Source organism: Scleropages formosus, chromosome 11, assembly GCF_900964775.1.
Source record: "Scleropages formosus chromosome 11, fSclFor1.1, whole genome shotgun sequence".
NCBI classification, from domain to species: domain Eukaryota; kingdom Metazoa; phylum Chordata; class Actinopteri; order Osteoglossiformes; family Osteoglossidae; genus Scleropages; species Scleropages formosus.
In genome coordinates, this window is record NC_041816.1 from 21,687,770 (window position 1) to 21,713,950 (window position 26,181).

The 26,181-nt window shown below is 46.8% G+C and overlaps 1 protein-coding gene across 1 annotated transcript in view; it reads right to left on the reverse strand.

Moving 5' to 3' along the window:
• Positions 1-241: 241 nt before the first annotated feature.
• The window catches only part of wwox (WW domain containing oxidoreductase), a 286,215-nt gene continuing 260,275 nt past the window's right edge, over positions 242-26,181 (reverse strand). The window contains exon 9 of the mRNA XM_018763636.2: positions 242-1,924. Coding sequence (XP_018619152.1) covers positions 1,700-1,924 — 225 coding nt within the window. The 3' untranslated portion in view covers positions 242-1,699. The remainder of the gene's footprint in view (positions 1,925-26,181) is intronic.

Below are 26,181 nucleotides of genomic sequence, written 5' to 3' on the forward strand. Positions count from 1 at the left end.
ATTGTAAAAGTCAATTAGGAGAAAAGCATCAGCTTAATGTAAGTACAAGAAACTGATGCAGTGTTCACATGGTCTTGTTTAGGCTTTTCCAAAGAATAAACAGAGTTTTATACAGTTCTGTAACAAGGAACCTTTTTTGGATGTTTTAATTTTAACATTCTTCTGATATCACCGATCTGCTATCAATACGTTAATCAGATCATTATTTTCTTCGGCCTTTTTTTTTTTCCTCAAACAATGTAGTGAGGGTGCAGTGGGTCTTTCTACAAATAACCTAATCGATGTTTGTACAGCTTATCCATTTTTGGAAAATGATGGGGGAAAGAAACAGGCGTGCCGTTGATAATCTGATCTCCCTAATTGACTTTTCACGTCACGCTGCTGGGACCAGCATCAGCTTGTGTTCTTCTCACCTCCTTCCATCAGGCCTGCCTCCACAAAGATGACAACAAGCACTTCTGGGAGTCATCTGCTTTAATGTTTTCCTTCCTGTGCTTCTGTCTCCACAGAAAACACGACACCAGAATGCTGATGGCTTACAGCGACCTATGGCACGAAGACTGCCACAAAGCACAACATTCAAAGACAAAACCACGCAAGATGAGAAAGACAAAAAACAAAAATCACACAACCCCAGTGATATTCTTCAGAGCCACACCTCCCCATTCACCCTTGATTACAACAAATCAAATAGTACAGGAAAAAAAAATAAACAAACGTTTTCTCTTCAGGTGAAATATATCTACGCATGTTTGATTACGACTAAAAATCTCTTCCCTGTACCTCCGTGGGTGGAAGACACTACTCTCTGGGCACCATCTAATGCTCATCCCTTGACAGCGTTACTTATTATTGCAGACCCTTGTAATTACCATCATACCTTTTCTAGTTTTTTATTTTATTTTTCTCCTAGGAAGAATGTTGAGTGTTGACTCCTTACTTAACATTGACATTTTGCATAACAAAACACAAGTTACACAACAGTCTTCCTTTCTAATGTCTGGATGCATTAGCACATACAATCCATACTAATGATATAGAATAGAATGAATTGGGCACATGTAGAAGTGAATGCTGTAATTCATAGTGGATTATTCAGTACACTTTTGGATCAAAGCTTTCATACCTGTACATAGTGTAAACAGGTTTTCCTTGTCAATTTTCTTTTAATTACCATGAGAATATATAATTCAGTGTGTTTTTGTATTTCTATATTGAAATATTGATGTAAACAGCTAAAATAGAACCGTGCAGGTTAGATTTTCACCATAAAATTAATGTGTAAAATAGAGCAATTTGGTCAGAAGGGGTTAGAATTCCAAAGTGAGAACAGCCCTCATAACCTCATACCATCCTATCCTTCGTATCCTGTTGGAGTCAAGAGCTTTACAAGAGTGGTTTGTTACAGAAGCCTCCTTTGTAACCCCGACAGCTTGCAGAGCTGAAGGAGAAAACGGCTCTCAAGAGCAACCGTGCAAAAAGGTACAAACTCCAGTGCCTGAAGAAGTTGGAGAAAGAGAGAGAAAAAGGGAAGAGGAGAGAGCGATCCGTTCACCATTCAGTACTTCCCGTTTCCCATCGGTGCCGAGCATCAGTACAGTTACTCAACACTTTACAGTCTGTACCCAAGGTGGGCAAACCTTCACTTGATGCGTCTGGATAAGGTCCAGCGCTGGCAATCTTGCAAAAGCCCTTGTCGCTATTCGTCCCTCTCCGTCCTCCGGACTCCTGAGACGGGGGCTGGCGGTGGGCCAACCCTCTGCTGGACCAGCTGGGCACTGAGTTTCCACAGGCTGGCAGCCGTGGCCTCGTTCTGGGCCTCCTGGGATGGTAGGCAGCGGAAGCAGTTGTTGAAGTACATCCCTCCCAGGCCCTCCAGCTCTTGTGCCACAGCGCAGTACACTGTGGTCGCCGCACCCTGTTGCTGGAACGGCAGGAAGAACACAGTTAAAACCCCAGCCAGACGCCCGAGAGGATGACAGACAACCTGGAACAATCTCTCTGACTGCATGTGCAACCGTAGCCACGTCATGGTGACACACGCACTGTCCTCCACCATGCCCTCCATAAAGCACAGACCCCACCTGTCAGCCCCCACTCGCATGACCCAGGAGCTCCAAGAGGTGAACTGCTGCCTAAAGATCAAGTCCACATCAGATACCCGGGAACCTGCGATCATCATCCCAAAAGAGATGGCTTTGTGTATATATATCTATATATGTTCTGTACCTACAGGAGATGTGAATTTAGCCGATTTGCACGCTGATATGTAGATACGCAGACTGACAATTATCATAAAACTACAGACGGGGTTGCTATTGTCTCAGACTGAAGAGGAGCTCGAGCATCATTATGAATGGGCTCCCAGCGGGTTGTAGAGACGATCTTTCAAAGTTGAGATTCCAGCATCCTACGCTTCGCACGCTCTCCGAGGCTCTTTGACTAAATTAGGCTTCGGGGGAAAAAAGACAACAAAAACCAATGAAGAAAACACTGGTGCGTTTCCTCACTTCACCGAAAGATTTAGCTCAAAGCTCAAACAGAAACCGCAGGGTTAATACGCCTCATAAGTCTTCTGATGAACAGTGTAATCTGGCAACTTTCGTGTCATGCAAAACCCTGCAAAGAAATGAACTTTGGCGCTCCAATTAAGTGCCGCCATGGATAGTGCAGCAGGGGCAGCTGCGAGTACTGACTACTCATCTCCCACTGAGGGAATTTACATGTCTGTGAGCAAGAGGCGGGTTGAGCCCAAGGAGAACTGAAATTCAGCACTGGTGTGGACAGAGGAGAAGGAGACCCAGCCTACGCAACGAGCAGGCTCTGGATACGAGCCACGGTGTAAATCGCATTATGACGATGTTGCATGGACACACTCTAACCATGTCTTCCCAGTACCCACCTCTGTAGTAACTCAACTGTGGTGTTAGTTCGACCACGTGCTGTAACTGTAGGTTAAATATCTGTGTCCTCCTCTGGCTTAGCGATGCTTTTATCCCTTCATATTGCTGACCAGGTCAAACCTCATAGATGTGTCCACTCTCAGTACCGAGTAAAACGTGAACCTGAAAACCTCCTCCAACACCGCAGGGTATTTTCATAGCAACCTGGGCCCATGACCACTAGCGTTTCAACATTCAAACTGTAATGCTGTTCTGTCCAAAGTACTACAACTTCTCAGTAAAAGAAACACAATGCTTTGGCCAAAATATGGAGTCCTGACTTCAAAATTATGATTAGCTCCCATCTGACACCTGTGGGACCTGTGCGAAAGGTGCCAGGACATCGGTCAAGTGCTGCTTCGAGTGCTGTATAGGAGGCGCTCAGTAACAGGGCAGCAGGTGAAAGCGTTTGAGCAGAGTAGGATCCCAGAATGATGGAGGGAAGACCAGGATCGTGGCCCATAAGCGTCGACTGACTGACAGCATCACCTTCATGATGCTTGCCCAACAGGTTGGAAAAAAGAAAATCCCTTCCAAAGTGCACTTCGTTCACAATTTTGGTAAACCCGGAAGGATTTTATGTAATGCAAATACTAAGCCGCACAGTTGTGACTTGTTTGTAGTTACCATGTTACTGTGTAAAGCATGGTAATGAACACCAGAAGGTGCAAATATCAAGGGACGAAATGTCACTCATCCCTTGCACCTACTTAATGCTACAATATGCAGTGTTGCTGATTCGTCGCATCCCAAGCTGAAGTGTTTAACTAGCCAGAAACGGAGCAGAACTGAACAGTTCTAGCAAGCCTGTCTAACAGGGAGACAGCTGCTTTTGTTGGCCTTGTTATCAGCGTTGAGAACATGGAGATACTACAGCGCTTTGTGTGAGCAATCGCCGCGCGGTTCATGGTGGAAATCTGTGGTGGGTGGCTAGAGCTTCCAAACGGAAAGGAAAAAAATACCACCAGAAGTACTGCTTAGACCTGCTAATAGGTGCTTGAGGTAACCTGTTCTGCTTGCAGATTATAAATATGTCAGGTCAAGTGATGGCTGTATGACCCAGGTGCTGGTTACATAAGGGTGTACGTTAAAGCTGGGCAAAAATGCACCCTAACAAACTCCCGAACCAGAGTCCCCTTGTCCCCTTGCCCCCTTAGTCCTTTGTTCCTCAGCCACACGAAAGCCTCTAGCCCTTCCACTTAATCAGGTTTGAGAAGCATCCTCTATCCACCCAAACATTTGCAAGCTGCCGAGTCAGTCTGTTTCATAAATCTTTTTAGAGTATGCAAAATTACCTTGGAATCTTGTTTTTGGATTAAGCAAAGAGGGTCTCGTTAATAAGGGACCATCATGATGCTTCACTTGCTATTTGTCAGGCTTTACAGCAGTGCCCTGGTAGGGAAAGGTTAGGGACCGTTAATAAATTACTGCTCCCTTATTGAGAGATCTCCTGTCCCTCTTCATTAGGAGGTGGTATTTATCGCCTGCCACGTGGCACACTTCCTTCCCTGGGCTCCGTCCTGACAGGGCTCAGCCCAGCCAGCTCTAATCGCATGGCAGGCAGCTGAAATAAGCCATTCATTATTTGGGACCGGGCAAGCGGCCTGTGATGGCACGGGTTTCGCAGCCAGGTGATCACACGCCGCAATGCCTGAACAGCAAATGGGAATATCTGTTTCCAAGCGCAGCTGTGCCCATAACTGCGTAGGTTCCAAATGCATTGATTCCAAACCGCCAACTTCCAAAGGGACTCAACGGGACTGTAAGTGATCTGCACACAAACAAGCTTTTGTCTGATCCAAAATCTTATGGCTTTGGCTTTTCTGGACATTAAACAGTTGAGTCAACTCTCTACAAGACTGAATGACACACTTGAATGTTTTCTTTTCCTTGAAGTCATACTCACATGTCAATTATTAAAGAATATTGGGTCTATATGGCAAATGAAGAGTCTGGGGTCAGTAAACAAGTATAGTAGACCAGAGTAGGTAGTGATCTCTGCGGGTGAGAGCCGTCACGAAATGTTTAGCGGCGCAGTGCCGATCGCCCACCCATGCCGGACCCCTGCCGACAGCACAGTACGACAGCTTGATTCCCGCCACGTTCCAGTGTTACCGGGACGGCTCCTGAACCGTCTCCGCAGGCAAATTGCATCTAAAGGAGCCCATTTCGCCATGGCAGGACAGAGGGCAAAGAAAACAGGCCCAATGGTAGGGCAAAGTGCGCAAACTCCAGCTGCAATGTTCAGATGAAATGGCAGAATACCTTCCATTAAAGGCAGCTGATGGGTCTTGACGGTGTGCTATTTATTTTTGAAGAATTTTATCGTTAAGCTGTCATCACCGCACGGGATCGATGGGACTGAAATGAAGATGAAACCATAAGTGCTTTACCCCTTACCAAGCCCTTCGAGAGGATTGAAAAGACGCAGATTAGATCAACCTGCAGCAAGCGAAGCCCCCCTCCCATTGAGGGTTTCCCCCTTTTTAAGCTGTTATTGTAATCAAACACAGGCCGTGGGCCCCGAAACCCCTCGCCCACTGCCAACTGCGGGGGAAACTGCAGCTTGCGCTCTGTTAAATAACTCTTCGGCGATGTGACTAATTCATTTACTGGCATCGCCTCGCTTCCAAACCAGCAGCTTTTGGGAGGAGACACATCTTGAATACTCAACCCTTCATTAAAGAAATAAATAAGCGCAAAGAATTAATTGCCGTCAGACAACGAGCAGGTGGCTTTTCAGCCTGTGCCATTGAAGAGCACAATCTGCTTTCTGACAGCTTGATTTAGGCTCGCAAACTCGCGTGGCGGAGGAGAGGGAGGCACCGGCAGGGAAACAAACCTAAAATGACTTTGGGAGCGTTTATCTGTCGCACTGACAGGCTGAGCAGTAAAATCCACAATGCAAAACCCCAGAGAGTACCTGCTCGGAGCTCTGTTTGGCAAGCCACGAATTTGGCCGGAGTCCGCCGTCACACGGCCGCGGCGGTGGGAATGTGGCGGAGGTTCGAACACTGACTCATGCCGGCACCTGCGTGCGTCCCAGGGCCCAGAATAGTCACAATGACCACGCCTGAGTCAGAGGGGCCACTTTGAGCGCTCCCTATGATCAGAGCGCAGTTGGGGATTCTGGAGCGGGGGGGTTGGGGCTTTGAACAGCGCATGCTGGGAGCAGGATATAATCCCTCTGTCTTAAAGCAGTGAAACAGCACAGCCCAGAAAATCCCCTATTTCTCTCCAGAGAGCAGAGGCTGCCATAGCAGGTGGTAAATCTATACCGGCCCTCTGTTCTTCAGCAGTACCGCAACCACAAAGCGGCCAGCGAATGCATCTGCAGTGCCAGATCATCTATATGGCATCTCCTAATTATGCCGAGATATTTAAGTCTTTTCTTGGCCGGGGTACAAAGTGCCCCCAAGATGGATCTGAGGTCAGTTAGTGAATTGTTTTTTTTTTTAATCATTGGTTATTCTGTGCTTGCAGCTCTTGTTTTACAAGCCGTACGTAAAGAACCCCTCAATTCCGACTTGCAGTAGTTCTTCCTCCTTGTTTCTATGTTACTAGTCTCATTCTTAATACATTTTTTTTTGCACATCATTTTGTGTGGTGCGTTAGACTCCCAGAAAATGTGACGTGACTGTTAAAATACTGCAGGAGGAGGAAATACACGGCATTGCCGTTCGCCTCAACCCCTCGCCACCTGGCCCCGGTGACCCCTGTTGGCAATAAGCTTTATGAGAGAACGCATTAACATGCCGAGCCACCCGTCACTGTCGTTTATCATAAGAAGAGCTGTGAAATCAACTGTGTATAGACCCAATATGGAACTCGACTGTTTCTAATTGCTGCAAATGCACGGCCCCCCTCACTCACAAAGCCTACATTTGAACCCTGCGTGTAATTATGGGAAAGTGCACCGTGTTGGTACGCATATCTATCTACCAGCAAAGCTCCACAGACGTGCTAAATTATTTGTGCATCCTGGCAATCGGCTCAGCAGCACGTAGCCGTTATGATACAGTTTTCTGGTCAATATAACACTCTTGGTTCCCCTGAGAGGACATACCATAGACGGTGGTACGGTAGAGCAGCAATATTCAGCTGGGACAAGGCCAAAGCATCAAGGAACGCAAACAAAGGAACGGAAGCCCCTTCCGCACCATCTCACTGGTTCCGAATGGATGAGGGGTACACAAACGAAGGGTTATAAAGTCGAGTACGGCGTCGACGGGGGTGGAGGAGGCTTGGCCCAGTCTATGGAATAAACCACTTTAATCACTGCAATAACCCAGCCCCCAGCCCGGAGGGACTGGGATGGGGTTTCATCTATGTCTTCCAAATACAACATGCAATTTAAAAAGTACAAAACATATTTAAATAAATAATAGAAATATAGTAAATATAGTGAACGTATTTTGGCAATAAGCAGAAGCATTGTACTGCTAAATTAGCAAGCGTTTAGGTTGCTTCCATTACGGATGACTGCGGCACGGGTGCTCGCTGGGTTGCAGGAGGGCACCTCTGTTCGCCCGCGCTTCGTCCGGCGGGGAAGACCCGCACCGATGCCATTCACCAGCATCTCAGCACTAGCTCATAGCGCCCTGTAGCGTGTACATTGCTGTCGCTTGCCTAGCAGAGCTGTCACTGTGTTTTCGCTGTAAATGAACGTTCTTTTCAAGTCTCCAGTGGTCACCGAGTGTCGTACAACAAGAACACGAGCTGCATTTGCTGTACGTTAGCATAGGAGAAAAAAAGGAGGATGCATCGTTCAAGAACTAAAAAGATAATAATAACGAAAAGATGAAAAATTTTAAGACGCTTACTTTTGATCATGCAAAGTTTCTCTTTATATGCATGTCATGAGTATTCAAACATGAATATGAACTTCTCCTGACTAGAGTTGTAAATAAAACCGAGACGTGTAAATCATCCTGTCCTTGGCCCATCTCTGTAAAAAGGTTGTAAATAACAAACAGCTATGCATGCTGAGAACTTAGCAATTCTTTCAGGTACTTTTGTAATCCACAACTATCATATGGCATGAGCAAAGGAAAAAAAAAATAAACAAACAAAAAAAATTTTTAAAAGTTTGTTAAATGGGGGAAGAAAAAAAAAAAATGTGGTAGCTGTTAATGTTTTCTCACTAGATGGTTCTTCACGTTGACTGTCATTCTCATGGTGTACTCGCTGTTGTTACCTGTCTTCACACTGACAAAGGTAGGGTTGAGGCAAACCAGGACATGAATGACATGCGAGGGCTGTTGTTGGGCTCGACTACGGCGGATGCGGACTTCCATTGCCCTGAGGCTCCAACCAACCTGTACACTTTCATCGGTATGACAGACTTCCATGGAAATCCAATGTAGTCTTCTAATGTCTTTGAAACATGCTTGTTTGTGCTAGGTCACATCAATATCATTATACCTAAAAAGTACTTATTTGCAGGATTGGATTTTGTTTTGTAAAAAAAAAAAAAAAAAAAAAAGAGAGAAAGACTGGTTTGGCTGCTATCTGATGTATATAACCAAAACCAAAATTCACCAGCTTTAAATTGTGATATTTTTACCAGGTGCAACTATTTATGTTTCTTATACAAAAAAAAAAAAAAAAATTAGAGAGTGGAAGTGGTGGGGGCTAAAGAAGTGGTGATGGGGGGTGGAATGTTTTTAAAAAAAAAAAAAAAAAAACAAAGCCAAGAGGTTCATTTATATAATATAATGTGCAGGAAAACCACCTACCTTTTGGATATGGTCTTAAAGTGGTGAAATGGTTTATGGTGAAACGATGAAAAAGGTGTCATGGTAATCTTTGCCTCAGCCCTATGGACTGAAATGTAAAGGATGAGGGAGCAAACTGGGCAATGGACATTTGGGTACTACTGGATAGGGGCTGTCTTTTGGAATGTTTATTTTCAATCATGTTAAGACCCATGGCGATCATGATAGATGGAATTGTCTAATTTTTAATCCGTGCTAAAGATATTTTAAATTTAATAAATAATCATTGTAACAAGAATATGTGTCGTGCTTTACATATATATGCAATTATTATTATTTATCTCATTACAGGGTCAGCATAAAACTCCCAGCATTTCCGTACACCCACAAATCATTTTGTCTTTAACATCATACACCACCTAATAAAATACTACGCTGGATGCTTCTGAGTAAAACTACTTAGGTTTTGCATATGCATATAACGGTAGAAGTATTCCTTATTAACGGGGGGTGTGGGGGTACAGTGAGTTTGACCGGGTCCTGCTCTCCGATGGGTCTGGGGTTCGAGTCCCGCTTGGGGTGCCTTGCGACGGACTGGCGTCCCGTCCCGGGTGTGTCCTCCCTTCCCCTTCCAGCCTCGAGTCCTGTGTTCCCAGGTTAGGCTCTGGCTCCCTGCGACCCCTCACGGGACAAACGGTTTCAGACTCTGTGCGTGTGTGTTCGTTCCTTATTTAAAAACAACAGCGCCCAAGTAAAGCCTACCTGAGTGTTCCTTTGCCAAACTTGCTGGCGGACACAACTCTCTCAGGCAGCGAAGCCAGAGAAAGACAGACACAACACCTGATGAACACGGTAATCGAGCAGCCCGGCACCCACCCGGCGCCGCAGCTTAATGCCGCCAAATGGGTGTTATTGAGCGAGCTCCAGGACGCCGTGTCATCCGCTGCACCCGGAGCGGCTCGGCCCATCCGAGCCCATACAGCGGGTTCATCGCGAGGGGACCCTTCGACGGGCAGCTGCGTGACCTCAGACGGGTCACCTGTGCAGGTTCCCTCGGAGAGCCGACGGCCCGCGCGGCGGGCGGCGCGCAGCTGCAGGAGGGGTGACGGACAACTCGGAACCGATAAACAGCTCTGGTGACAGACAGTTCAGCCGCTCCGCCATTCAGCGTGCCCAATGAACCGGGCGGGAAAGGATTTAAGCAACAAAACACACTCCACTCCAGGCTAATTTGCTCAACCAGAAAGCCGGGAGCGAGGGGAAGCCTGCAAAACAGATGAATAATGGCTGGAATCAGCGGCCTTTCAGAGACCGGGGCCTCCTGCCGCTCGCTCTGCCAGGCCAGACAAAGCAAATGCACACCGTCGCTAAGCAAACAGCACACACGCCAACCAGCCCGCAAACAATTTGGACGCCGGCCGCTTCCAGGCCGTCCCCGCGGAGCGCTAACAGGTCCGCGGAGGAGAGCGCACGGGGCGCAGGGACGCTTCCGGGGAAACGATCGCGTCGAGCGGGCAATTAAGAACACCGCAACATTTGCATTTCGGCCATGCCTCGGCACTCTCGGATCACGTTTTCATGTTTCCAAACCCGTGACTTCTTCATTCGTACGGGCTGGAATCGTTCTCTTATCTTTCGCACGCGCTTCTTGAACCTTTTTTTTTAATCAAGATTTCTGAAACTCGCACTGCTATTTGTACCTGCCCAGGACGCTCCATGATTCACACTTGCATCATTAATGATGTGCGGGAACTTATTCTGTGCGCCAAAGCAGACCGTGAGACTAACTTTGAAAAACAGAGTCACTAAAAGTCACAAAAGGTGGTATGAGTGATATTTATAACTAGGCTGAATTTCCGATAACTGATACCTAGAAACAAAAACTTACACAAATATATGCCAATTTATTTTCCACGATGCATTTCACTGCATACGCTTTCTTCATACACGGTTATTGTTTTTAGACTACTTCCGAATTTTAAAAAAGAAAAAAAAATTAAAAATGCCAACAATTTGGTCGTGAGAAAAAAATATATATCTTTTCAAATTCAACTGTCATTCAGTCTGTCCTCCTTAGCATCCAGTTTAAAGGTCACTTGGAAACTGAGAGAACGGAAGAACCACGGTATTGGTACGACCAGTTCGGGTTCCTGCCCATTTGCCCTGTGCGTGCGCACAAAGAGCGCCGTTCCTGCACTCGGACCGCTCGGCCGCCGCTCCCTCTCCGCTGCGCACTTTCTGAAACGTGCTTCTTTGCACTGCGTTTGGAACACACCTCTTCGCTTGTACCACAAATCATTAACCCGGTGTCGGTTAACAGAGCCACTCTAAAGGCTACAGACTCCGACTCTGTGAGCAGTGGGCACATCGCAAGTGCTCACAACACTCGAATATTCACACGCGCATAGGAAAAGAAGAGCAGCACAAAAAAAGGAAGTGAAGGGAAAAAAAAAAAAAAAAAACTACTTTCCTTGTTCTGATTGCTCCGTTTACACCACCCACACTCACCACTCAAATATAACGGTTTGGCGAAGGCATCAAAGCATGATTAAAAGCAAAAAAGAAAAGGTCATTGTTTACAGGAAACGGGTGGCCAAGAGTTAAAAATCAGAGGAGAGAGACGAGCCCACACAGCCTCCAGAGCGACCGGCGAGCGAGCAGATGAGCGGGAGTGCGGGAAAGAGCACGTGCTCCGTGGCCCGCGGCAAGATCGTCCCCGGACCCGCTGACGGAGCCGGGAGCTGCCCGGGCTCGCAGCACGGCACCCAAGGTCTAGACTCAATTCTAATTTTAAGCATGACAAATTGCCATTGTCTTTAGCCACAAATGAGGGGCAAAGGCCTCGGAAGAGGAACAAACGGGACGGTAGCCGTGCGTCAGCGCCCCGCGCTCTCAAACAGCCCTGCTTCCTACCGCCGGCACGCGAACGCCGGACTTCGGCGTGGCCGACTGCTGGGCTTCAGCTGTCTGCCTATCGCCGGTAGGCGGTACATCCGTCTGTCTCTCTGTCTGTAGCCCAGAGTCACCCACACCAGCTGGACCATGAGGTCCTTCCTCTTCCTCGGTTCCCTCCACCTTCCGGCCCACGTGGCGGGCCCGTTAAGCAAAGGTTCAGGCCAAGGGTCCCGGAGCCGCTGCCCGCAGGAGATGAACGGCGATCCATCTCTGGCTGGGACGGGCCCTAAATGAACCCCTATGATTAGACTCCCTCATTCCAGTGTCTGCGGTACGAGGCAGCAGCACCTTGCCCTTCCATATGCATTAAATCCTATTAAAAGTGCCTTCATTATAGCATGTGCTGGCCAGTAATGGTGGCGGAAATGGCGGCTCGCTCCCTGGGGTGGCATTAAGGTGATGGCGACACACACGTACTCACACACACACAAACACAAACACACACACACACTTCCGTTGTTCCCCATAATGCCATTTTCATCTCGAAGGACGATGGACTAATGAGGAGAACGCAGGTTCTGAGCCCACCCCACACATCTAACCTCACACCCTGCTCAAAAACATAACCCACCACGGACACTGGACCTCTCCCACATTGCATATAACTTCGGGCAGCAGGTGGCGTAGTGGTTAGAGCAACCTCCTTGCACTCAAAGAACTCAAGTACAAATCCCACCTCCTGCTATTGTGCCCTTGATCAAGGTACTTACACTGAACTGATACAGTAAAAACTACATTGTTGCATAAATGGGTAAATAATGATATGAAGCTTAATGTTCTAAGTTGCTTTGGAGAAAAATGTAAATGAAATAAAAGTAATAAGTGCAATACCTAAAGAGCAAGCAGCAATCAACCTCACACACAGATCATAAACTCAGTTTGCACAAGATAACAACTCTCACCCACACTGCATACACACAGTCCTCCTGAGAAAAGGACCTTGCCAACACACACACACACACACACACACACGCTCCAAAATATATCGACGACTTCACCACGTCTGGTATGCTGGTTTCCTGTGCTTTTATATTTTAACGGTGAAAAAATAAAATGGCAAAATACACTCCCTGGGGTTGATGCGTAACGTGAGAAACTTTTATCTGATAACCACACTTTAGTTTTTTACACAAAAATGGCACTTTTTAATGTTTTTCGGGTGTGAATCACCCCCTTCCCCTTTCTATGCACTATACATGCTAGAACTTTTCATATTAATTAACCTGCATTCGCAGCTAAGCTGAGTTTTTGAGTAGGACTCTTCTGTGGAAATCTTGTGTTTAGTTACCTTGATTTTATCCTAAGCAGAACAAATGTGAAGCAATTAGATTTCAGCTATGAGTAAACTGTAGCCTATATGACATGGTGACTCGGTCCAGGGGTGGGTTTCAAAATCATCGGCGATCAGAAGACGCCGGCGGTGAACCTGTCACGTCTCCATGCTCCAGAAAACGGAAACAAACCCAACACGCTCCTTCTCACTCTCGTAAAGCATCGAAGTTCTCGAGAGCTGACAGAGTAAGAATTACCCAGCTGTACAAATGGGTAGATTAGCGCAAGAACACCGTAAGCCGATTTAAACAAAGTGTCACCTAAATAATATACAATCAATAAATGTAAGACTTTTTGAAAGAAAGTGAAATTTGACTCTTCGGCAGCAAGAACCACAGGGCTTCGAAGAGGCTGCAGGTGCCACAAACCTCCATGGCTTTGCCAGCAAGGGCCACTCAAATAAGCTGCGAACAACCAAGACAACAGGAAAGCAGGTAGACTTGTAACTGGAAGCAAAATGCTAACAACTCCCAGAATGCATGGTCAGGCTGATCTCCTAGACCACACACTTGTAGGAAGCAGTTAGTCATGAAATGGGGCTAATAATTAACTAATTATAACTACTATTGACTACAATCGAGGTAACGGTGGAAATGCGTGGAGGAGTCCTAGACCGAGCGGCGATGAAACGGCCGTGCCCGGTCCCCGGGAGCGCGGAGGGTAGCCCCGTCAGTCTGCTGCTGTCAGATTTAATGCACCTTTTTACGACGGGAGGCCCAAAATACACCCACTGTGGGTGATCCAGAACACTGAGACTCCAGTGAGGATCCAGCCACCAAGGGGACAGTGGAGGTACTAACACAGCCCTCCATACAGTAGCAACAATACAGGTGAGCATCACATACGTGCTGATCTTCCATAAAATTTCATCTCGTGTCTGTTGACTTGCAAACAAACAAGGAGTGACTTATTTCAGCAAAACACTTGACACGAAGCCCGGTGGCCTGAGATATATCACCTCCTATCTCTACTGCAGGCTCTCAGTTATCCGGGAGTGTGCCGTTCATTCCCGGCAATGAAACGCACGAGATGGAGTATGGTGTCCGGTGGAGTCGAAGGCAATCTCGATCCCCACGCAGCACAACTTTATTAAATGCTGTCTAGCACTTTGCTCGGAGGTTCAGTAACGGTGCGACACCGAGGGTGCCCGGTGCTTCGGCACAGCCTTCCTCTCCAAAAAGCCGAAAACAAGGCCGAAGCCACATGCCGAGGGCTGGCGAAGGTGAAGGATGATCGGTCGGATGGGGGACATAAAAAACGTTCAAGTGACAGTCATCAGTAAAGGGTTGGAGCGTCTGCCCAATACTGATAAGATCAAACGCATGTCAGTCGTAGAGCGTCTTCAGTCACACTTCGGTGTGAAGTGTTGCACTCTGTGTGTGCGAGCTCAAAAAAAAGGGAGGGAGAGAGAAGGGGGCAGCCGGCAGGGGCTGGGGAGGGTTTGGGGGAGGGGGCAGGACCAAAATCACCCAAGGGGAAAACGACCCCAGTCAGAAGGACTTGTGCAGCCACTGTGAAACTATCTCATTTTTATCTTTCAGGAGGACTTCCGAGGTGATCCGTAGAACGTAATTATTTTCACCTAATAAAAGCAACATATGCTAAGACAATAAAAGCTCTTATTGGACATCTATTCATTAAAATTGGTTGTAAAAAAGGAGAGAATTCTTGCATGGGGATTAGATTTAAAAGGGCTTCTTGCATTTGGAAATGGGCTTAGGGCTCTTTTAAAGCTGCCGTATATCCAAGTGTTAATATGAAATGGGTGAATAACACATGGGAAGGGTTGGCTTTATGGGCCGTACGCTGCTCTGCCAAAGATCTCGGAAGACTGAGAAATTCCAGCCATTTAATCCTCCTTACGTGTGCGCTCCCTTCCAGGTGGGAGCTCTGCGAGGGAACAAAGCCAGAGCTCGCCGCAAGGCTGGAGGTCAGCAAAGGACGCCTCTGTGCAGTGGTCGGTCCTGCCGGAACGCGAAGAGCCCCCTGGGAAACCACAGCGAAGGGGTTGTGGACTTTAACCGCGTTGTGTGCACAACTGAAATACGCTACACATTATCTGGCTCTTTGAAAAGTACCGGTTGTACCTTGCGACTGAAATGTAACGTGTCGTATGATTCCTTATATTACCTTGCAGTAGACGCACGGAAGACAAAAGGTTTATGTTTCACACAACATTTAAAAAAATTTGCTGCAAAAAACCTATAAGCTAACTTTTGCATTTGCTCATTTGTCCAAACGATAAACAAAGGAGAAGAAAATGGGCCAAGCCAGTAAGCGCTCGAAACATTTTAAAAAATGACATTTCGGTAGGATTTTTTTGAGAGCCATGTCTCTCTCTGTCCTTCGCACATATACTTTTTAACAGCCATTTCACATATACCATCACACATACTGTATTTTATCGTCATTTTGTTTCATATCCAAGCATGCTGACAGGGCAAAGGGAGTCGGCAAACATCTCACAGAGGGTCTGCAATAATGCAGGAAAACAATGTATTAATTCAAAATTTAGAAAGACTAACTTGGTTAACATCTCATATTACTTTGTTATTATAGTTTTACAGTATTGAGTTGCCTGTACTACTTTTCTTTCTTTAATTAAAAAAAAAAAAAAAAAAAACCCTTTTGTTTATTTCTTTATTCGTATATATGGGTCTAATTATGATTGCTTAAGACAGTGACTTCAGCATCACTACATTGCTGTAAGTGCTACGACCTTGTGCAATTTCTTTCTGGCAAAAATAATTTTATCTAATCATCTACACCATCTTAGAGCAACACACCACTTCATACTTTGTAACACGTAGCATCCAGTGCTGCCACTTCAGTCCATGTCAGCTGGCAGTGTGTTACACACAAAAGAAAACACACAAGGGCAAAGTGACACGATGCCAAGCGATGGGTCTAAACTCACTGTCCTCATCGCCTACTTGGAGCTCCTCGGAAGCCTCCGCAAAGACAGAAATAGTGAGATGTTTATACACCGGAAGAAGGGGGTAGAGCACGCCTCCGCCAGCAAGGCGTACTTGAGAGCGATGCTCCTCCGGCATGTCGGAGACGCAGCTCGGCGACGCCGCCAGGCCTCCCAGTTCATTTAATGATGCAATCAATTTCACAATTACACTACTTTCACACTGTGACCTTATTTCTGACACTCGTTTGTTCCTCGTTGCTTTTTACTGTTCCACAGCTGCTGAAAACCCAAAGACATTATTGCCGCCCGGTCTCAACAAGACACTTTCGTTAACGGGACGACTGTCTTGAGACAGGAGCTAAAGGGACAAATTGTCCTGGGCCTTTCAGCTTGGAGAATGATTTGTGATCATTCAGCTAGCCTGCATTGTAAGTGAACCGCGGTAGAGCAGTGGTACACCTGTCTGAATGGAGCGCACGCTCATTGTGCTACGCATAATGGGAGACCGAGGTTTATGAAATTATAAGCGGATTGTACGGAGAGGTTATCAGCATCCTCTTATTATCTCCTCAAGGAAGCACTTCTATAATTATGTAAGAGCAAAGGCGTTACAGTTTTTACACGACGAAACCGTCGGCTCGCAAATAAAGGCAGTTGGGGATGGGTTATTATCTCGATCATTGTCTTGGCACGCGTTCATTGGGTTCATTGCAAACGACCCTTGATTTTGGAGAGCACCACACACACACACACACGAGCTGGGGAAGATGTAAACACAAAAAGGGTCTGAAGAACACGCGGACGGACGGCGTCGCCCGATGGGCCGAAGGAGGAGAAGGAAGGCGTGCCCGCGGCGCGAATCTGCAGCGGCGAGAAGCCAGCAGCCGGCACCCAGCGGCGACGGCAAAGTCATTGTGTGGGAGTCATTTCGCCTCCTGATATCTGACACTGCCGCACTGTGCAATTACACGCCTTTTCAGCGGTACAACCCACCCGACTCACGGAGCACTAACACGCACAGCTGATGGGAAGGAAGAGCAAGAGATATCGCATTTAGTACCTGCGATAACACTGAGTCACAGCCTTCGCCACTCAAATTCACTTTTTGGTATTTCTATTCCGCTCGACGCTTTTCGAAGGCGTGAAATCTTGCTCTTACGAATGTTGTCGTTTTCCACCGCCCTCGCAAAAACGCCGCTCTTCGGTGACATTGGTGCCTCGACGCGCCCTCCTTTAAATAAAAAATATTGCAGCGCCATTAAACGCCGATAGTAATGATATTAATTTGCCAAGACTGTGTCATTTTCACAGGAGAGCGGCTAGCAGAAAACATTATGAAAATGTCCGAGAGGAGCGGTAATTGAGTTGATTAGTGTGACCTTGGTTATGAAGGTACTGTAATGGGGGAGGAAGTGGAGCGTCGACTGAGTTATAACCCTTCTCCCTTCCGTGCCGGAGTGCCGGGGGTGACTGCGAGCCACGCTCCCCCGCTATGACAGAGTAATACTCTGTGACTAGCCGAGCTTGTCTAGCTACTTAGCGCTTTCTCCCGGCGAGTAATGAGGGTGCTGGGACGGCGGCCTGCCAGGCGGCGAAGGGGTCCGTGGGCCCACCGCCGGGATTAACAGACTCTGAGCAGAAAAGCTTTGCATTTAGAGTAGGCGGCGCACACACAGGCGGCTGAAATAAATGCTGAGGGCGAAACCCCCCTTGGCAAAATTTCATCTAAATCTGTTTCCTCGAAGCCCCCCCATAACTGCCCGACCTTCTCAACACCACCGTTTGTTTATCTAGAAGTACCACCCTGTCGCATACCCGCACAAACATTTAGTCATATTTATGCTAAAGGTGATCTCATCGGAACGCTTTTGATATCCTCCTCTGAATGACAGTTTCTGTTTTTGTTTGTTTTGTAGCGTTACGAACGTACGCCCCATCTGGACGACTGGTCCTCCAAGGCTTTCTGATTAAACGGTCTTAAGCAGCAGAGCAGGTATTTCCACTTTCCCCATTATTTGAAAGATCAAAAGAGAAAAAAGCTCAAGCTGGAGGTTGGGTGTTGTTTCCAGAGCCTTTGATGAGTAAATGATGTCCCGGGTATGAGATTCACTCTTGGTACGTCTTCAGATGAGGCAGTGTGCTGTGCTGCAAATGGTCGACCTGTAACAGACCGTTACCAACGCTTGGGGTGCGTCGTGTTCAGGTCAGTTTTCCGTTTTTGGTGCTCCCATCCAAAATGGCAGCCCACTGACGTTTAAAACCGTTTTAAAATTACGTTTAAAAATCATAAAGCATAAATCATCACCTAATGTTGGGTTACATCTTTTAGCGGCATTAACTTCATTCCTAGTGATAATCACAAGTTGTAAATTTCTTTATACATTTTAATTTCATTAATTTACCACATTTACCTGTAGTAGATACCACGTCTGGCATTTAATACCGTTTCCCCTTTATCAGAGTCTCACCCATTTACTTCCCATGGGCGGCCAGATCCGACCGGACACACCACAGACGGACAAAATTTAAATAAAACGTAAAATTCAATAAAACCAGCTACATGTTCAGATGCCATACGTGGAGGATGTCACGAAGCGTTCTGGCAACTAGATGAAAGAAACCGAATTTATGATAGATAAAAGTTACAGATGGGTCAGACTGGACCGGAACACAGTAAAAAGGGTTAACAAATAAAGGGCTGCCAGGCTCGGGGCGGGATGGAGGGGTTAGCTCTCGGCTTCAGCGTGAATGTCAAGTGCATCTCTGCACATCCCGATGCTGCTGGGGTACATACCGCGGGGCAAACGCCGAACGACCATCCCGAGGCGAAGAGGCGTGTTTACACAGCACCACCTGAGCGAGGGAGAGGAGCAGCACACGCCGTATTTTCAGTGGCAACCGTGCCTTCTCACTTGTTAAGCACTGGACAAATCATGTTTACTTGTAGCATGCAGCGCAACACCCTCAGTACGCCCTGAAACGTTAATGACCTGGAGCCAAACATGGGGCTGCAGGAAAGGTAAAGCAAGCTGTCGGCCTCTCTCTAGAGACCTTTGCTTAAATTGTCAGCTGCGTCTGATGAGGGCAACCCCACGCGGTGCAGGTGTATTCTGGGACATTCGTTAAACATCTGTGCAAAGCGGCCTGGCGTAGACGTGCTGGGGGCCCTCATCTGATTCAGGGCTGCTAATTGGCTGCCTGTTGAGAAGGTGAAGGGTCAAGCAGCGAGGACACAATCTTCGATACCTCTTACCCGGTGCCCTCTCTTCGCGTGAGACCGCTGGCCTGAACACACCCGTCGGGCTGAGCGAACGGACCGTCCTACCTCAGGTATGACCTGTATGAAGGCCGGACCCCCTGAGGGTGCCGAGTTGAATGCATACAGCGGGACTTTAGCGGACCGTGCAGCTCTGCCATGTTCACCTGCGGGCACAGGCAGCCTCATATCTGGGACCCCGAGACATTGAAGACATGTAGGCCCTGCTCCAAACACGCAGGGGGCTGGACACCACTTTGTCCTTAACTGCTCCAGAGAGACCCCATGACCCGTAAGCCAGCGCCAGCTCTACCAGAGGCAGGCAAGCGGAATAAATTAGTGCTGACACTTCAATATTTAATTACGCTGCTGTCAAAGTAGCCACCCAGCCCGCAGACTCTTCAGATTCATTTTAATAAAGTGCAACTTTTCTCTTTTCAAGGTCAGTTCCCAGGGAGTCACCTTGGGTCTCGGCCTGGGGTGTCCACCAGGGTGGCGGTCGCGGGCTGCTCTACGAGACGCAGCCAATAGCGAGGTGCTCCTGCTCCAAGCCCAGGCTGCTGTAGAGCCATGTTCGCGCCGCCCGCTGCCGACTGTGAGACGCACACCACGTCGGCGTGCGTCCTCCACCTTCCAAAATCACAGCAGAGCTCATCAGAGCAACAAGTATGTAATGAGCGCCACACCTCCTACTTTAACACATTTACTCCGTCAGTTTGTTTTCAAAGAACATATTTTCTTGCCCTCTTTTCTTTGACCTTAAAGGTAGAACTTTTTTACTTCTGCTGCCAATGTCATAATTTGCATTTCACCAAGGTGGGGGGGGGGGGTGACACTTCCAAAAATTACCCTGAAACCACGGAACACAGAAGTCACCCAAACTCTTTGAATTGATATCAGTTTCGTGATCGCTTGTGCCACCTAATTGTTTTGCAGAGGTGTGCTTTCCTATTTCAAAAATGTAAACTGCTCACACGATATAGATTCTAAAAATATAAAATGTGCTTTTAGACTGCAAATACGTCTAATGTGAACTGAGACATATGGTAGGACAAGTAACATGAGCTCATCTTTCTGGAACTCCACATCACGATCTAGTGGAGAGGTTACAGACAATACCCATTCATTATACATTATTCCTACTCCCACGTACACCGTCCTCCGTGGGTGGTTCTCAGTATTCTTACTCAGTACTCTCCCACCTGTCCACCTACATTCCATGGCATTAACCTGCTGGTGGATGTCAACTCGGAGTGTAAAGAGCCTCACTCCAAATCTCCGGGCAGAGACCAAGTCGAAGTGAGGCCTGGCTTTTCTTGCTAAACAAATACACCTCCCTTGCTTTATAGAAAGCCCCACTGTCTGGAATAGACAATTATAGCGGTCACAATTCCCTGTCATCTACTTCCTCTTTAGGGTATCTAAGAGGTGAATGTCTTTATCTGTGGAAAGGGTTCTTTGTAGCCTGCCTGCCAGGAGTGAAAGAGTGACCCTAACCAGCTCTAAACTTCTAAACCCTCACCTTGCTTGCAGAGCAATTCCAGCCCCAAGTCAGCGAGGGAAGCAACGCCAGCCCCCAGTTGGCAGAGCACTTTGTATGCAAGTCAATGAGGTTCTGAGGCCTGCAATGAACTTAATTATCAGCACCTTGAGTGAGTTCAGTTCCAGGACATGTAGCATGTACCCTAGGCATGCAGACACATAATATACTGCCTAGAACCAGAGTTTTCACACCAGGAGGGGGTGGTGCCTGCTCTCCAGGAACAATCCTGAAAATGAAGGGTTGAAAGGTGTGTATCTACTGCAACCTTGTACACTCGCGCCTGAGCCAGGGCCTTCAGCTTCAACCCACCCCCATAACAAACACACAACTTTCATACAAGCGCATGACATTCACTTTTCCTGTAACTGGCTGCTGTCAGCACGGTTTTTTTAGTTTCATATAATTTACGCTTGAACTCTGCCGATTACTTGACATGATCTGCGGCCGTGCATGTTTCATAGCTTACCGTAACCTCAGCAGAGCTGATGCAAAAAAAAAAGAAAGTTTTACCGAAAAATCCATTCCTCAACAGCCATTCTTTGGAGGAAGGAAAAAAAAACACAGAGACTAACTTGCATTTTTACAGTAACATTATACAATTAATTGTGATATTCAGAATAATACAACTCAAACACAAAAACTAAGACCAGGAAAATAATGCTTTGTAGTCTGAATGAAGTTTCCTCACACATCACCGCCTGCCTCTCGATCATCTCTTTCTGGATGTCTGATCACCACCTGCAACTGAACCTCTCTAAAACTGAGATCCTTCACCTCCCAACCGGTAGGCCCTCCTGTCGAGAACTCTATCAAACTGGACGACTCACACTTTTCACCTACCTCATCAGGTAAGAGCCTGGGAGTAATGATCGACTCAAAGTCTAGTTTGTCTATCAAAACCACAAGCTGGCCCCGCAGATATGTCCTGCATACCATTCCTAGGATCCACCCTTATCTCTCAACAAACTCGACACAACTCTTTATCCAGGCCATGATGATATCCCGCCTGGACTACAACAACTCTCACCTGTCTGGCCTTTCAGCTTCAGTTATCAAACCTTTACAGCTAATACAGAATGCTGCTGCACAAATTGTGTTTGACCTGCCAAAGCATTCCCATGTATCACCTTCCTTTACCCTCACCTTCCTCGTCTTTCTTCATTGGCTTCCTATAGCTGCTCGGCTCAAGTTCAAGACTAGTTACAGCCTACAAAACCATCTATGTGTCTGCTGCCTGATATCTACAAGATTTGACCATTTGCTACACCCCAACCAGACTGCCATGCTCCTCCAGCTCTGCCCGCTTGGTGGTCCCACGCATGAGAAGTCCAAAATTAAAAAGTTTTTCGGTCCTGGCTCTAATGTGGTGGAATGACTTCCCCCTTTCACTTAGGATTGCTGAATGTCTCTCTACATTTAACAAGGGTCTCAAAACTCACCTCTTTCAGACTCACTTCTCTGCAATCTCCAAAGCACTCGATAGAAGTGTACATTATCTGTTTAATACATTTTTTAAAAATCCTATATGCATTTACTCGTGTAACGTACACTGATTTATATGGTGGTATGCGACAAATTAACTATACTCAGGTACTACTTATCAGCATCAAAATCTCTCCTTGCGTTGACATAACGAGCTTTCTGTGTTGTTCTCGGAGACGTTCGTTGCTTTGGAGAAACGTGTCTGCTAAATGAATAAATGTAAATGTAAAACAAACGAACAAATTCTCTTCAAGGCGCTAAATTACCAAAGTATCTCCTAGGAACTAAAATAGGAAACACATAAGTCGGGGGGGGGGGGGGCACGAGATCATTAGATGACTAATAGATTGGAGAAACTGCCATGAATTCAAAGAATTTCAATCATTTTGGTATGTCATGTTCTCATGTAACATGTGAAGCTGTGGTCTTCAAAGATTGTGAAAGTACCACCCCCACAGTGTAATGCAAATGTTTTTGTGAGTAACTGCAGTCGAGGGCAGAATGTTAAAAGATCAAACAGAAGGAAAAGAAAAAATCAAAATGAAATGTACTACCAGCTACAGTATGTCCTGTCCTAAATACGCTGTGCAGATGTGTCTGTGTCGGTGTGGGTGTCCGTGTGGTTGTGTTTGCGGGATGGTATCTCGATAAGCACCCTGGTCCATGCGTCTGAGAGCGGTAGTGCAGTGCCCGGACAAACAACTGGCTGGAAGGGGAAAGGTTGCCCAAAGCTACCGCCTCGAATCAGGACCTCCTGAGGGAAGACATAAGCCTGGATCCCCCGGCGACCAGAGACGCGGACTAAGAGCAGAAGCGAATAAATAATTAAATAAAACGTGGTGTGCTGGCAACGCTGTATTTACATGCAAGGATCAGGCTGGTTTAGTAACACGCTGTCCCCAAAACGAGGACCTTCTAAAGACTGTAACATGAGGGGACACAAACTGTCTGCCCGACTGCCCGTCTGCGTCTCCAGCCTTTGCCTGACTGAGAGGCAAACTGCATTAGCGGGTGGCATGCCATTCATCTGGACTGCGGCTGCGGAAACATTTAGCTAATTAAATGATTAATAAATTTAGCACAGTGTTTGAAATCGCACGCTGAGGTATGCGAGGGTGTTGAATTAGGCGAGGTGGGTGTCCAGGACTCTGCGGCCTGCCCCTGATAATTGAGATTAGTCTGTTACTGCAGTGACCTTTTTCCTCCTTTATATCCACCATCAGAAGGAAATTAAAAAATAATGCATTGATTGAGGAGCGTTTCCCAGCACGTACAATTCATGGGAGAAAATGTATTCTTTCACTAAAAATACCTTGCATTATTAATTGTGTTGAATATATACGCAGTGCAATATTCTAAGCATTTTCTCCTTTTTAATTTATACCTCTCATGCATTGGAGGCAGTGAGATTAGTAAATGAATCAAATGGCTGGAGCGCTGTAGCAAAGGGATCTGAAAGGTAGCGTGAAAAAAAGATGTCGTGAAACGGGAGAGTAGGAGTGATTGGAAAAGGTGTGAGTGTGTGTGCATGTTGGGACAAAATTAAACCCTGACTCTTCTACCGCTCTGAAATAAAGAACCCAAGTACAGTGGTGGACAGTTCCTGCGGTACAAAAGAAATGCTAAAAGCTCAGAAAGAACTGGGCATGGAAAAATAAAAAGGGAAAACTGAGAAGAAGGCTTTCAGGAAATAGCCAATACAACCACTGAAAGCTGCAATGAGCTTGTCTCTTATCCACGTGAGTCTCAAGCACAGGCAGGTCACTTCAACGGCTGCAGGCCGGAAGACCGAGAAGACAAAAAAACCGTCTGGCAAACATCCAGCCGGAGGTGAAAAAGACAGACTAGGCTATAGCGTCCAGAGGTACTGAAGAATTAGCATCCCCATCACCGACGCAGCACAACACACTTGAGTTAATGACTTGGGTTCATTACAGACTAACAAAACATCTTCTACCCTTAACCCACAGTGCGCACTGATGGAAAGATGACGAAAAAAGGACGTTATTTACAATAACAGCATGAAAGTGATGGCAGGTACACCACCAGTGCAGTCTGTGTGGAAGAGATGTCGTTGAAATGAATGAGATGTTCCAGTTGAATCTGGAAGTCGAAAGGTCTCTAGGGCTGTAGGGCTGAGGAAACCGTTGTGCTAGTGACACACTGTGGAGGTGGTGCCGTAGCTAAATGGGCTCGCCAACTGAGCTAAACCTGTGCAGTGCTGTACCTCACTTCCCATCAGCACACGGTGACCTCTATCCACTCCAACCCCACAAGTGCGTCACCGGTGGGTCAGATGTGTCAAAAAGTCAAAATGGAATGACAGTGAAGAGTAGGCAGACAACATGTGGGAGTTAATAACACCAGAAAAAAGAGAAAATCAAAGCTGGCAGTGGTGCTTTCCCCACTGCATCAAGGCCTCTTTCACACCTTCAAGCTTGGTCATCATGTCTCCAAGCCTTAGAGTGTGATGTGAACTCCCTCCTTAGCGCTGGGCCCAGCTTTCTGCCTTGCTTATAGCAACGTGGTGTAGATTACCATCACTTCGTCCAACTGACAGCAAAAGGCAGCCCCACAAGGATTTCCATACACACTTTCATCTGCCAACTTCAAGGGGCATTAAAGCACTTTAAGAAAGACAATGAATAACAATACCTCAACGCAGCCACACAGATACTCCAACATGTGAAGGGTCTTTAAAAAGACAAATGAGAATCGTCTCAGGGGGGAAGGGAAAACCTGCCAAGATGTAACGCTCATTACAAGTAGGCCCATACCTACTGGAGCTTGTCGTGGCAGCAGCATGACCATGTTGGACCTGGAGCTGCCGGGCTTTGGGGCTCAAACCTTTGAGTTTTAGCCCGCGGGACTCGGAGAAGATGGGCCAGCAAGCCAAATAAGCAGCAAGGCCACTCCAAGGCGGATGCAGTGGCCCCGCTCAAACAAACAGGAGCAACAAGGTAATAACCTCCTATTGAACCGTTCCTTAAATTGCTTGGCCTTCAGCACTAAACTCCGCAAATTGCTTGACCCTCAGTATCAGTTTACTGAGCAACGGAAAACCCTCGAATTAAGCACCTATTTAAATGCCTTGCAGTGTAAGTGTGCCTGCTGCAGGCCCTGGGGGCCGACTGTGTGTTTCAGGAGGGCAGATACATTTCAGTTCGGACTCATTAAAGAGATCATCTCTTGAAAGTCTCCCCATAAAGACGTCCATTAAACACAGGCTCCCTGCATCCAGTTTGAGTGGGATGGCTCGGGGGCTACATGGGGGCAAATGGGGGGGCTGTATAAAATTAATTTTAAGTGGGAATGTGTTCTATGCTCCAATCCTGCTATGCAGTCACCATAGGCATTGACTGACCTTTCTGGCCATTTCCTTCGAATCTCCATCAATGAACGGTAATGTTCAAGGTTGCTTTGTTCAAGAGGACCTACCCAGGACCTACTGTTCCTCGGATATGGCACAGACCTACCAGCTCCCACACCGGGAAAGCTGCTGGGGGCTGTGGACAGAACACCTGCTGACCTTCATTATGCTGAGGTTGACCATCCCCTCCTTCCAGGCAACCGTACCGCCCCATCAGCACTCAAAAGGGGAACGGACAATATAATATCATAATTAGTGTGTAACTTTCAAATGAAAGCACATTCTAGTTTGGCTGAAATTGCAAAAGAAATGCCTGAGCAAAATAATTTAACTGCAACTCAAAATCAAAACCCTCTCCAAATTTTCACGGGACTGTTTTAATGCAACACTAGCGTTTCCCACCCACGAAGTCAGGCACCGTTTGATGCATCAATTTTTAGATGTTGTCCTCTAAAATTTCCCCACGCTTTTTATTGCATGTAAGAAAATGGGATGAGGGACAACAGTCGGGCGAAGTGTAATGCGCACTTTCATTTGTCTAAGACAAATATTCAGCATTTACCAGCAGTTACCAAGAAGCCAACAAAGTTTGTGCCCCTCGTCTTTCAAAAAGCAGGAGTCATCACATCGCTCGAGGCAGCCATGGAATTGATTCCAGCTCCAATTA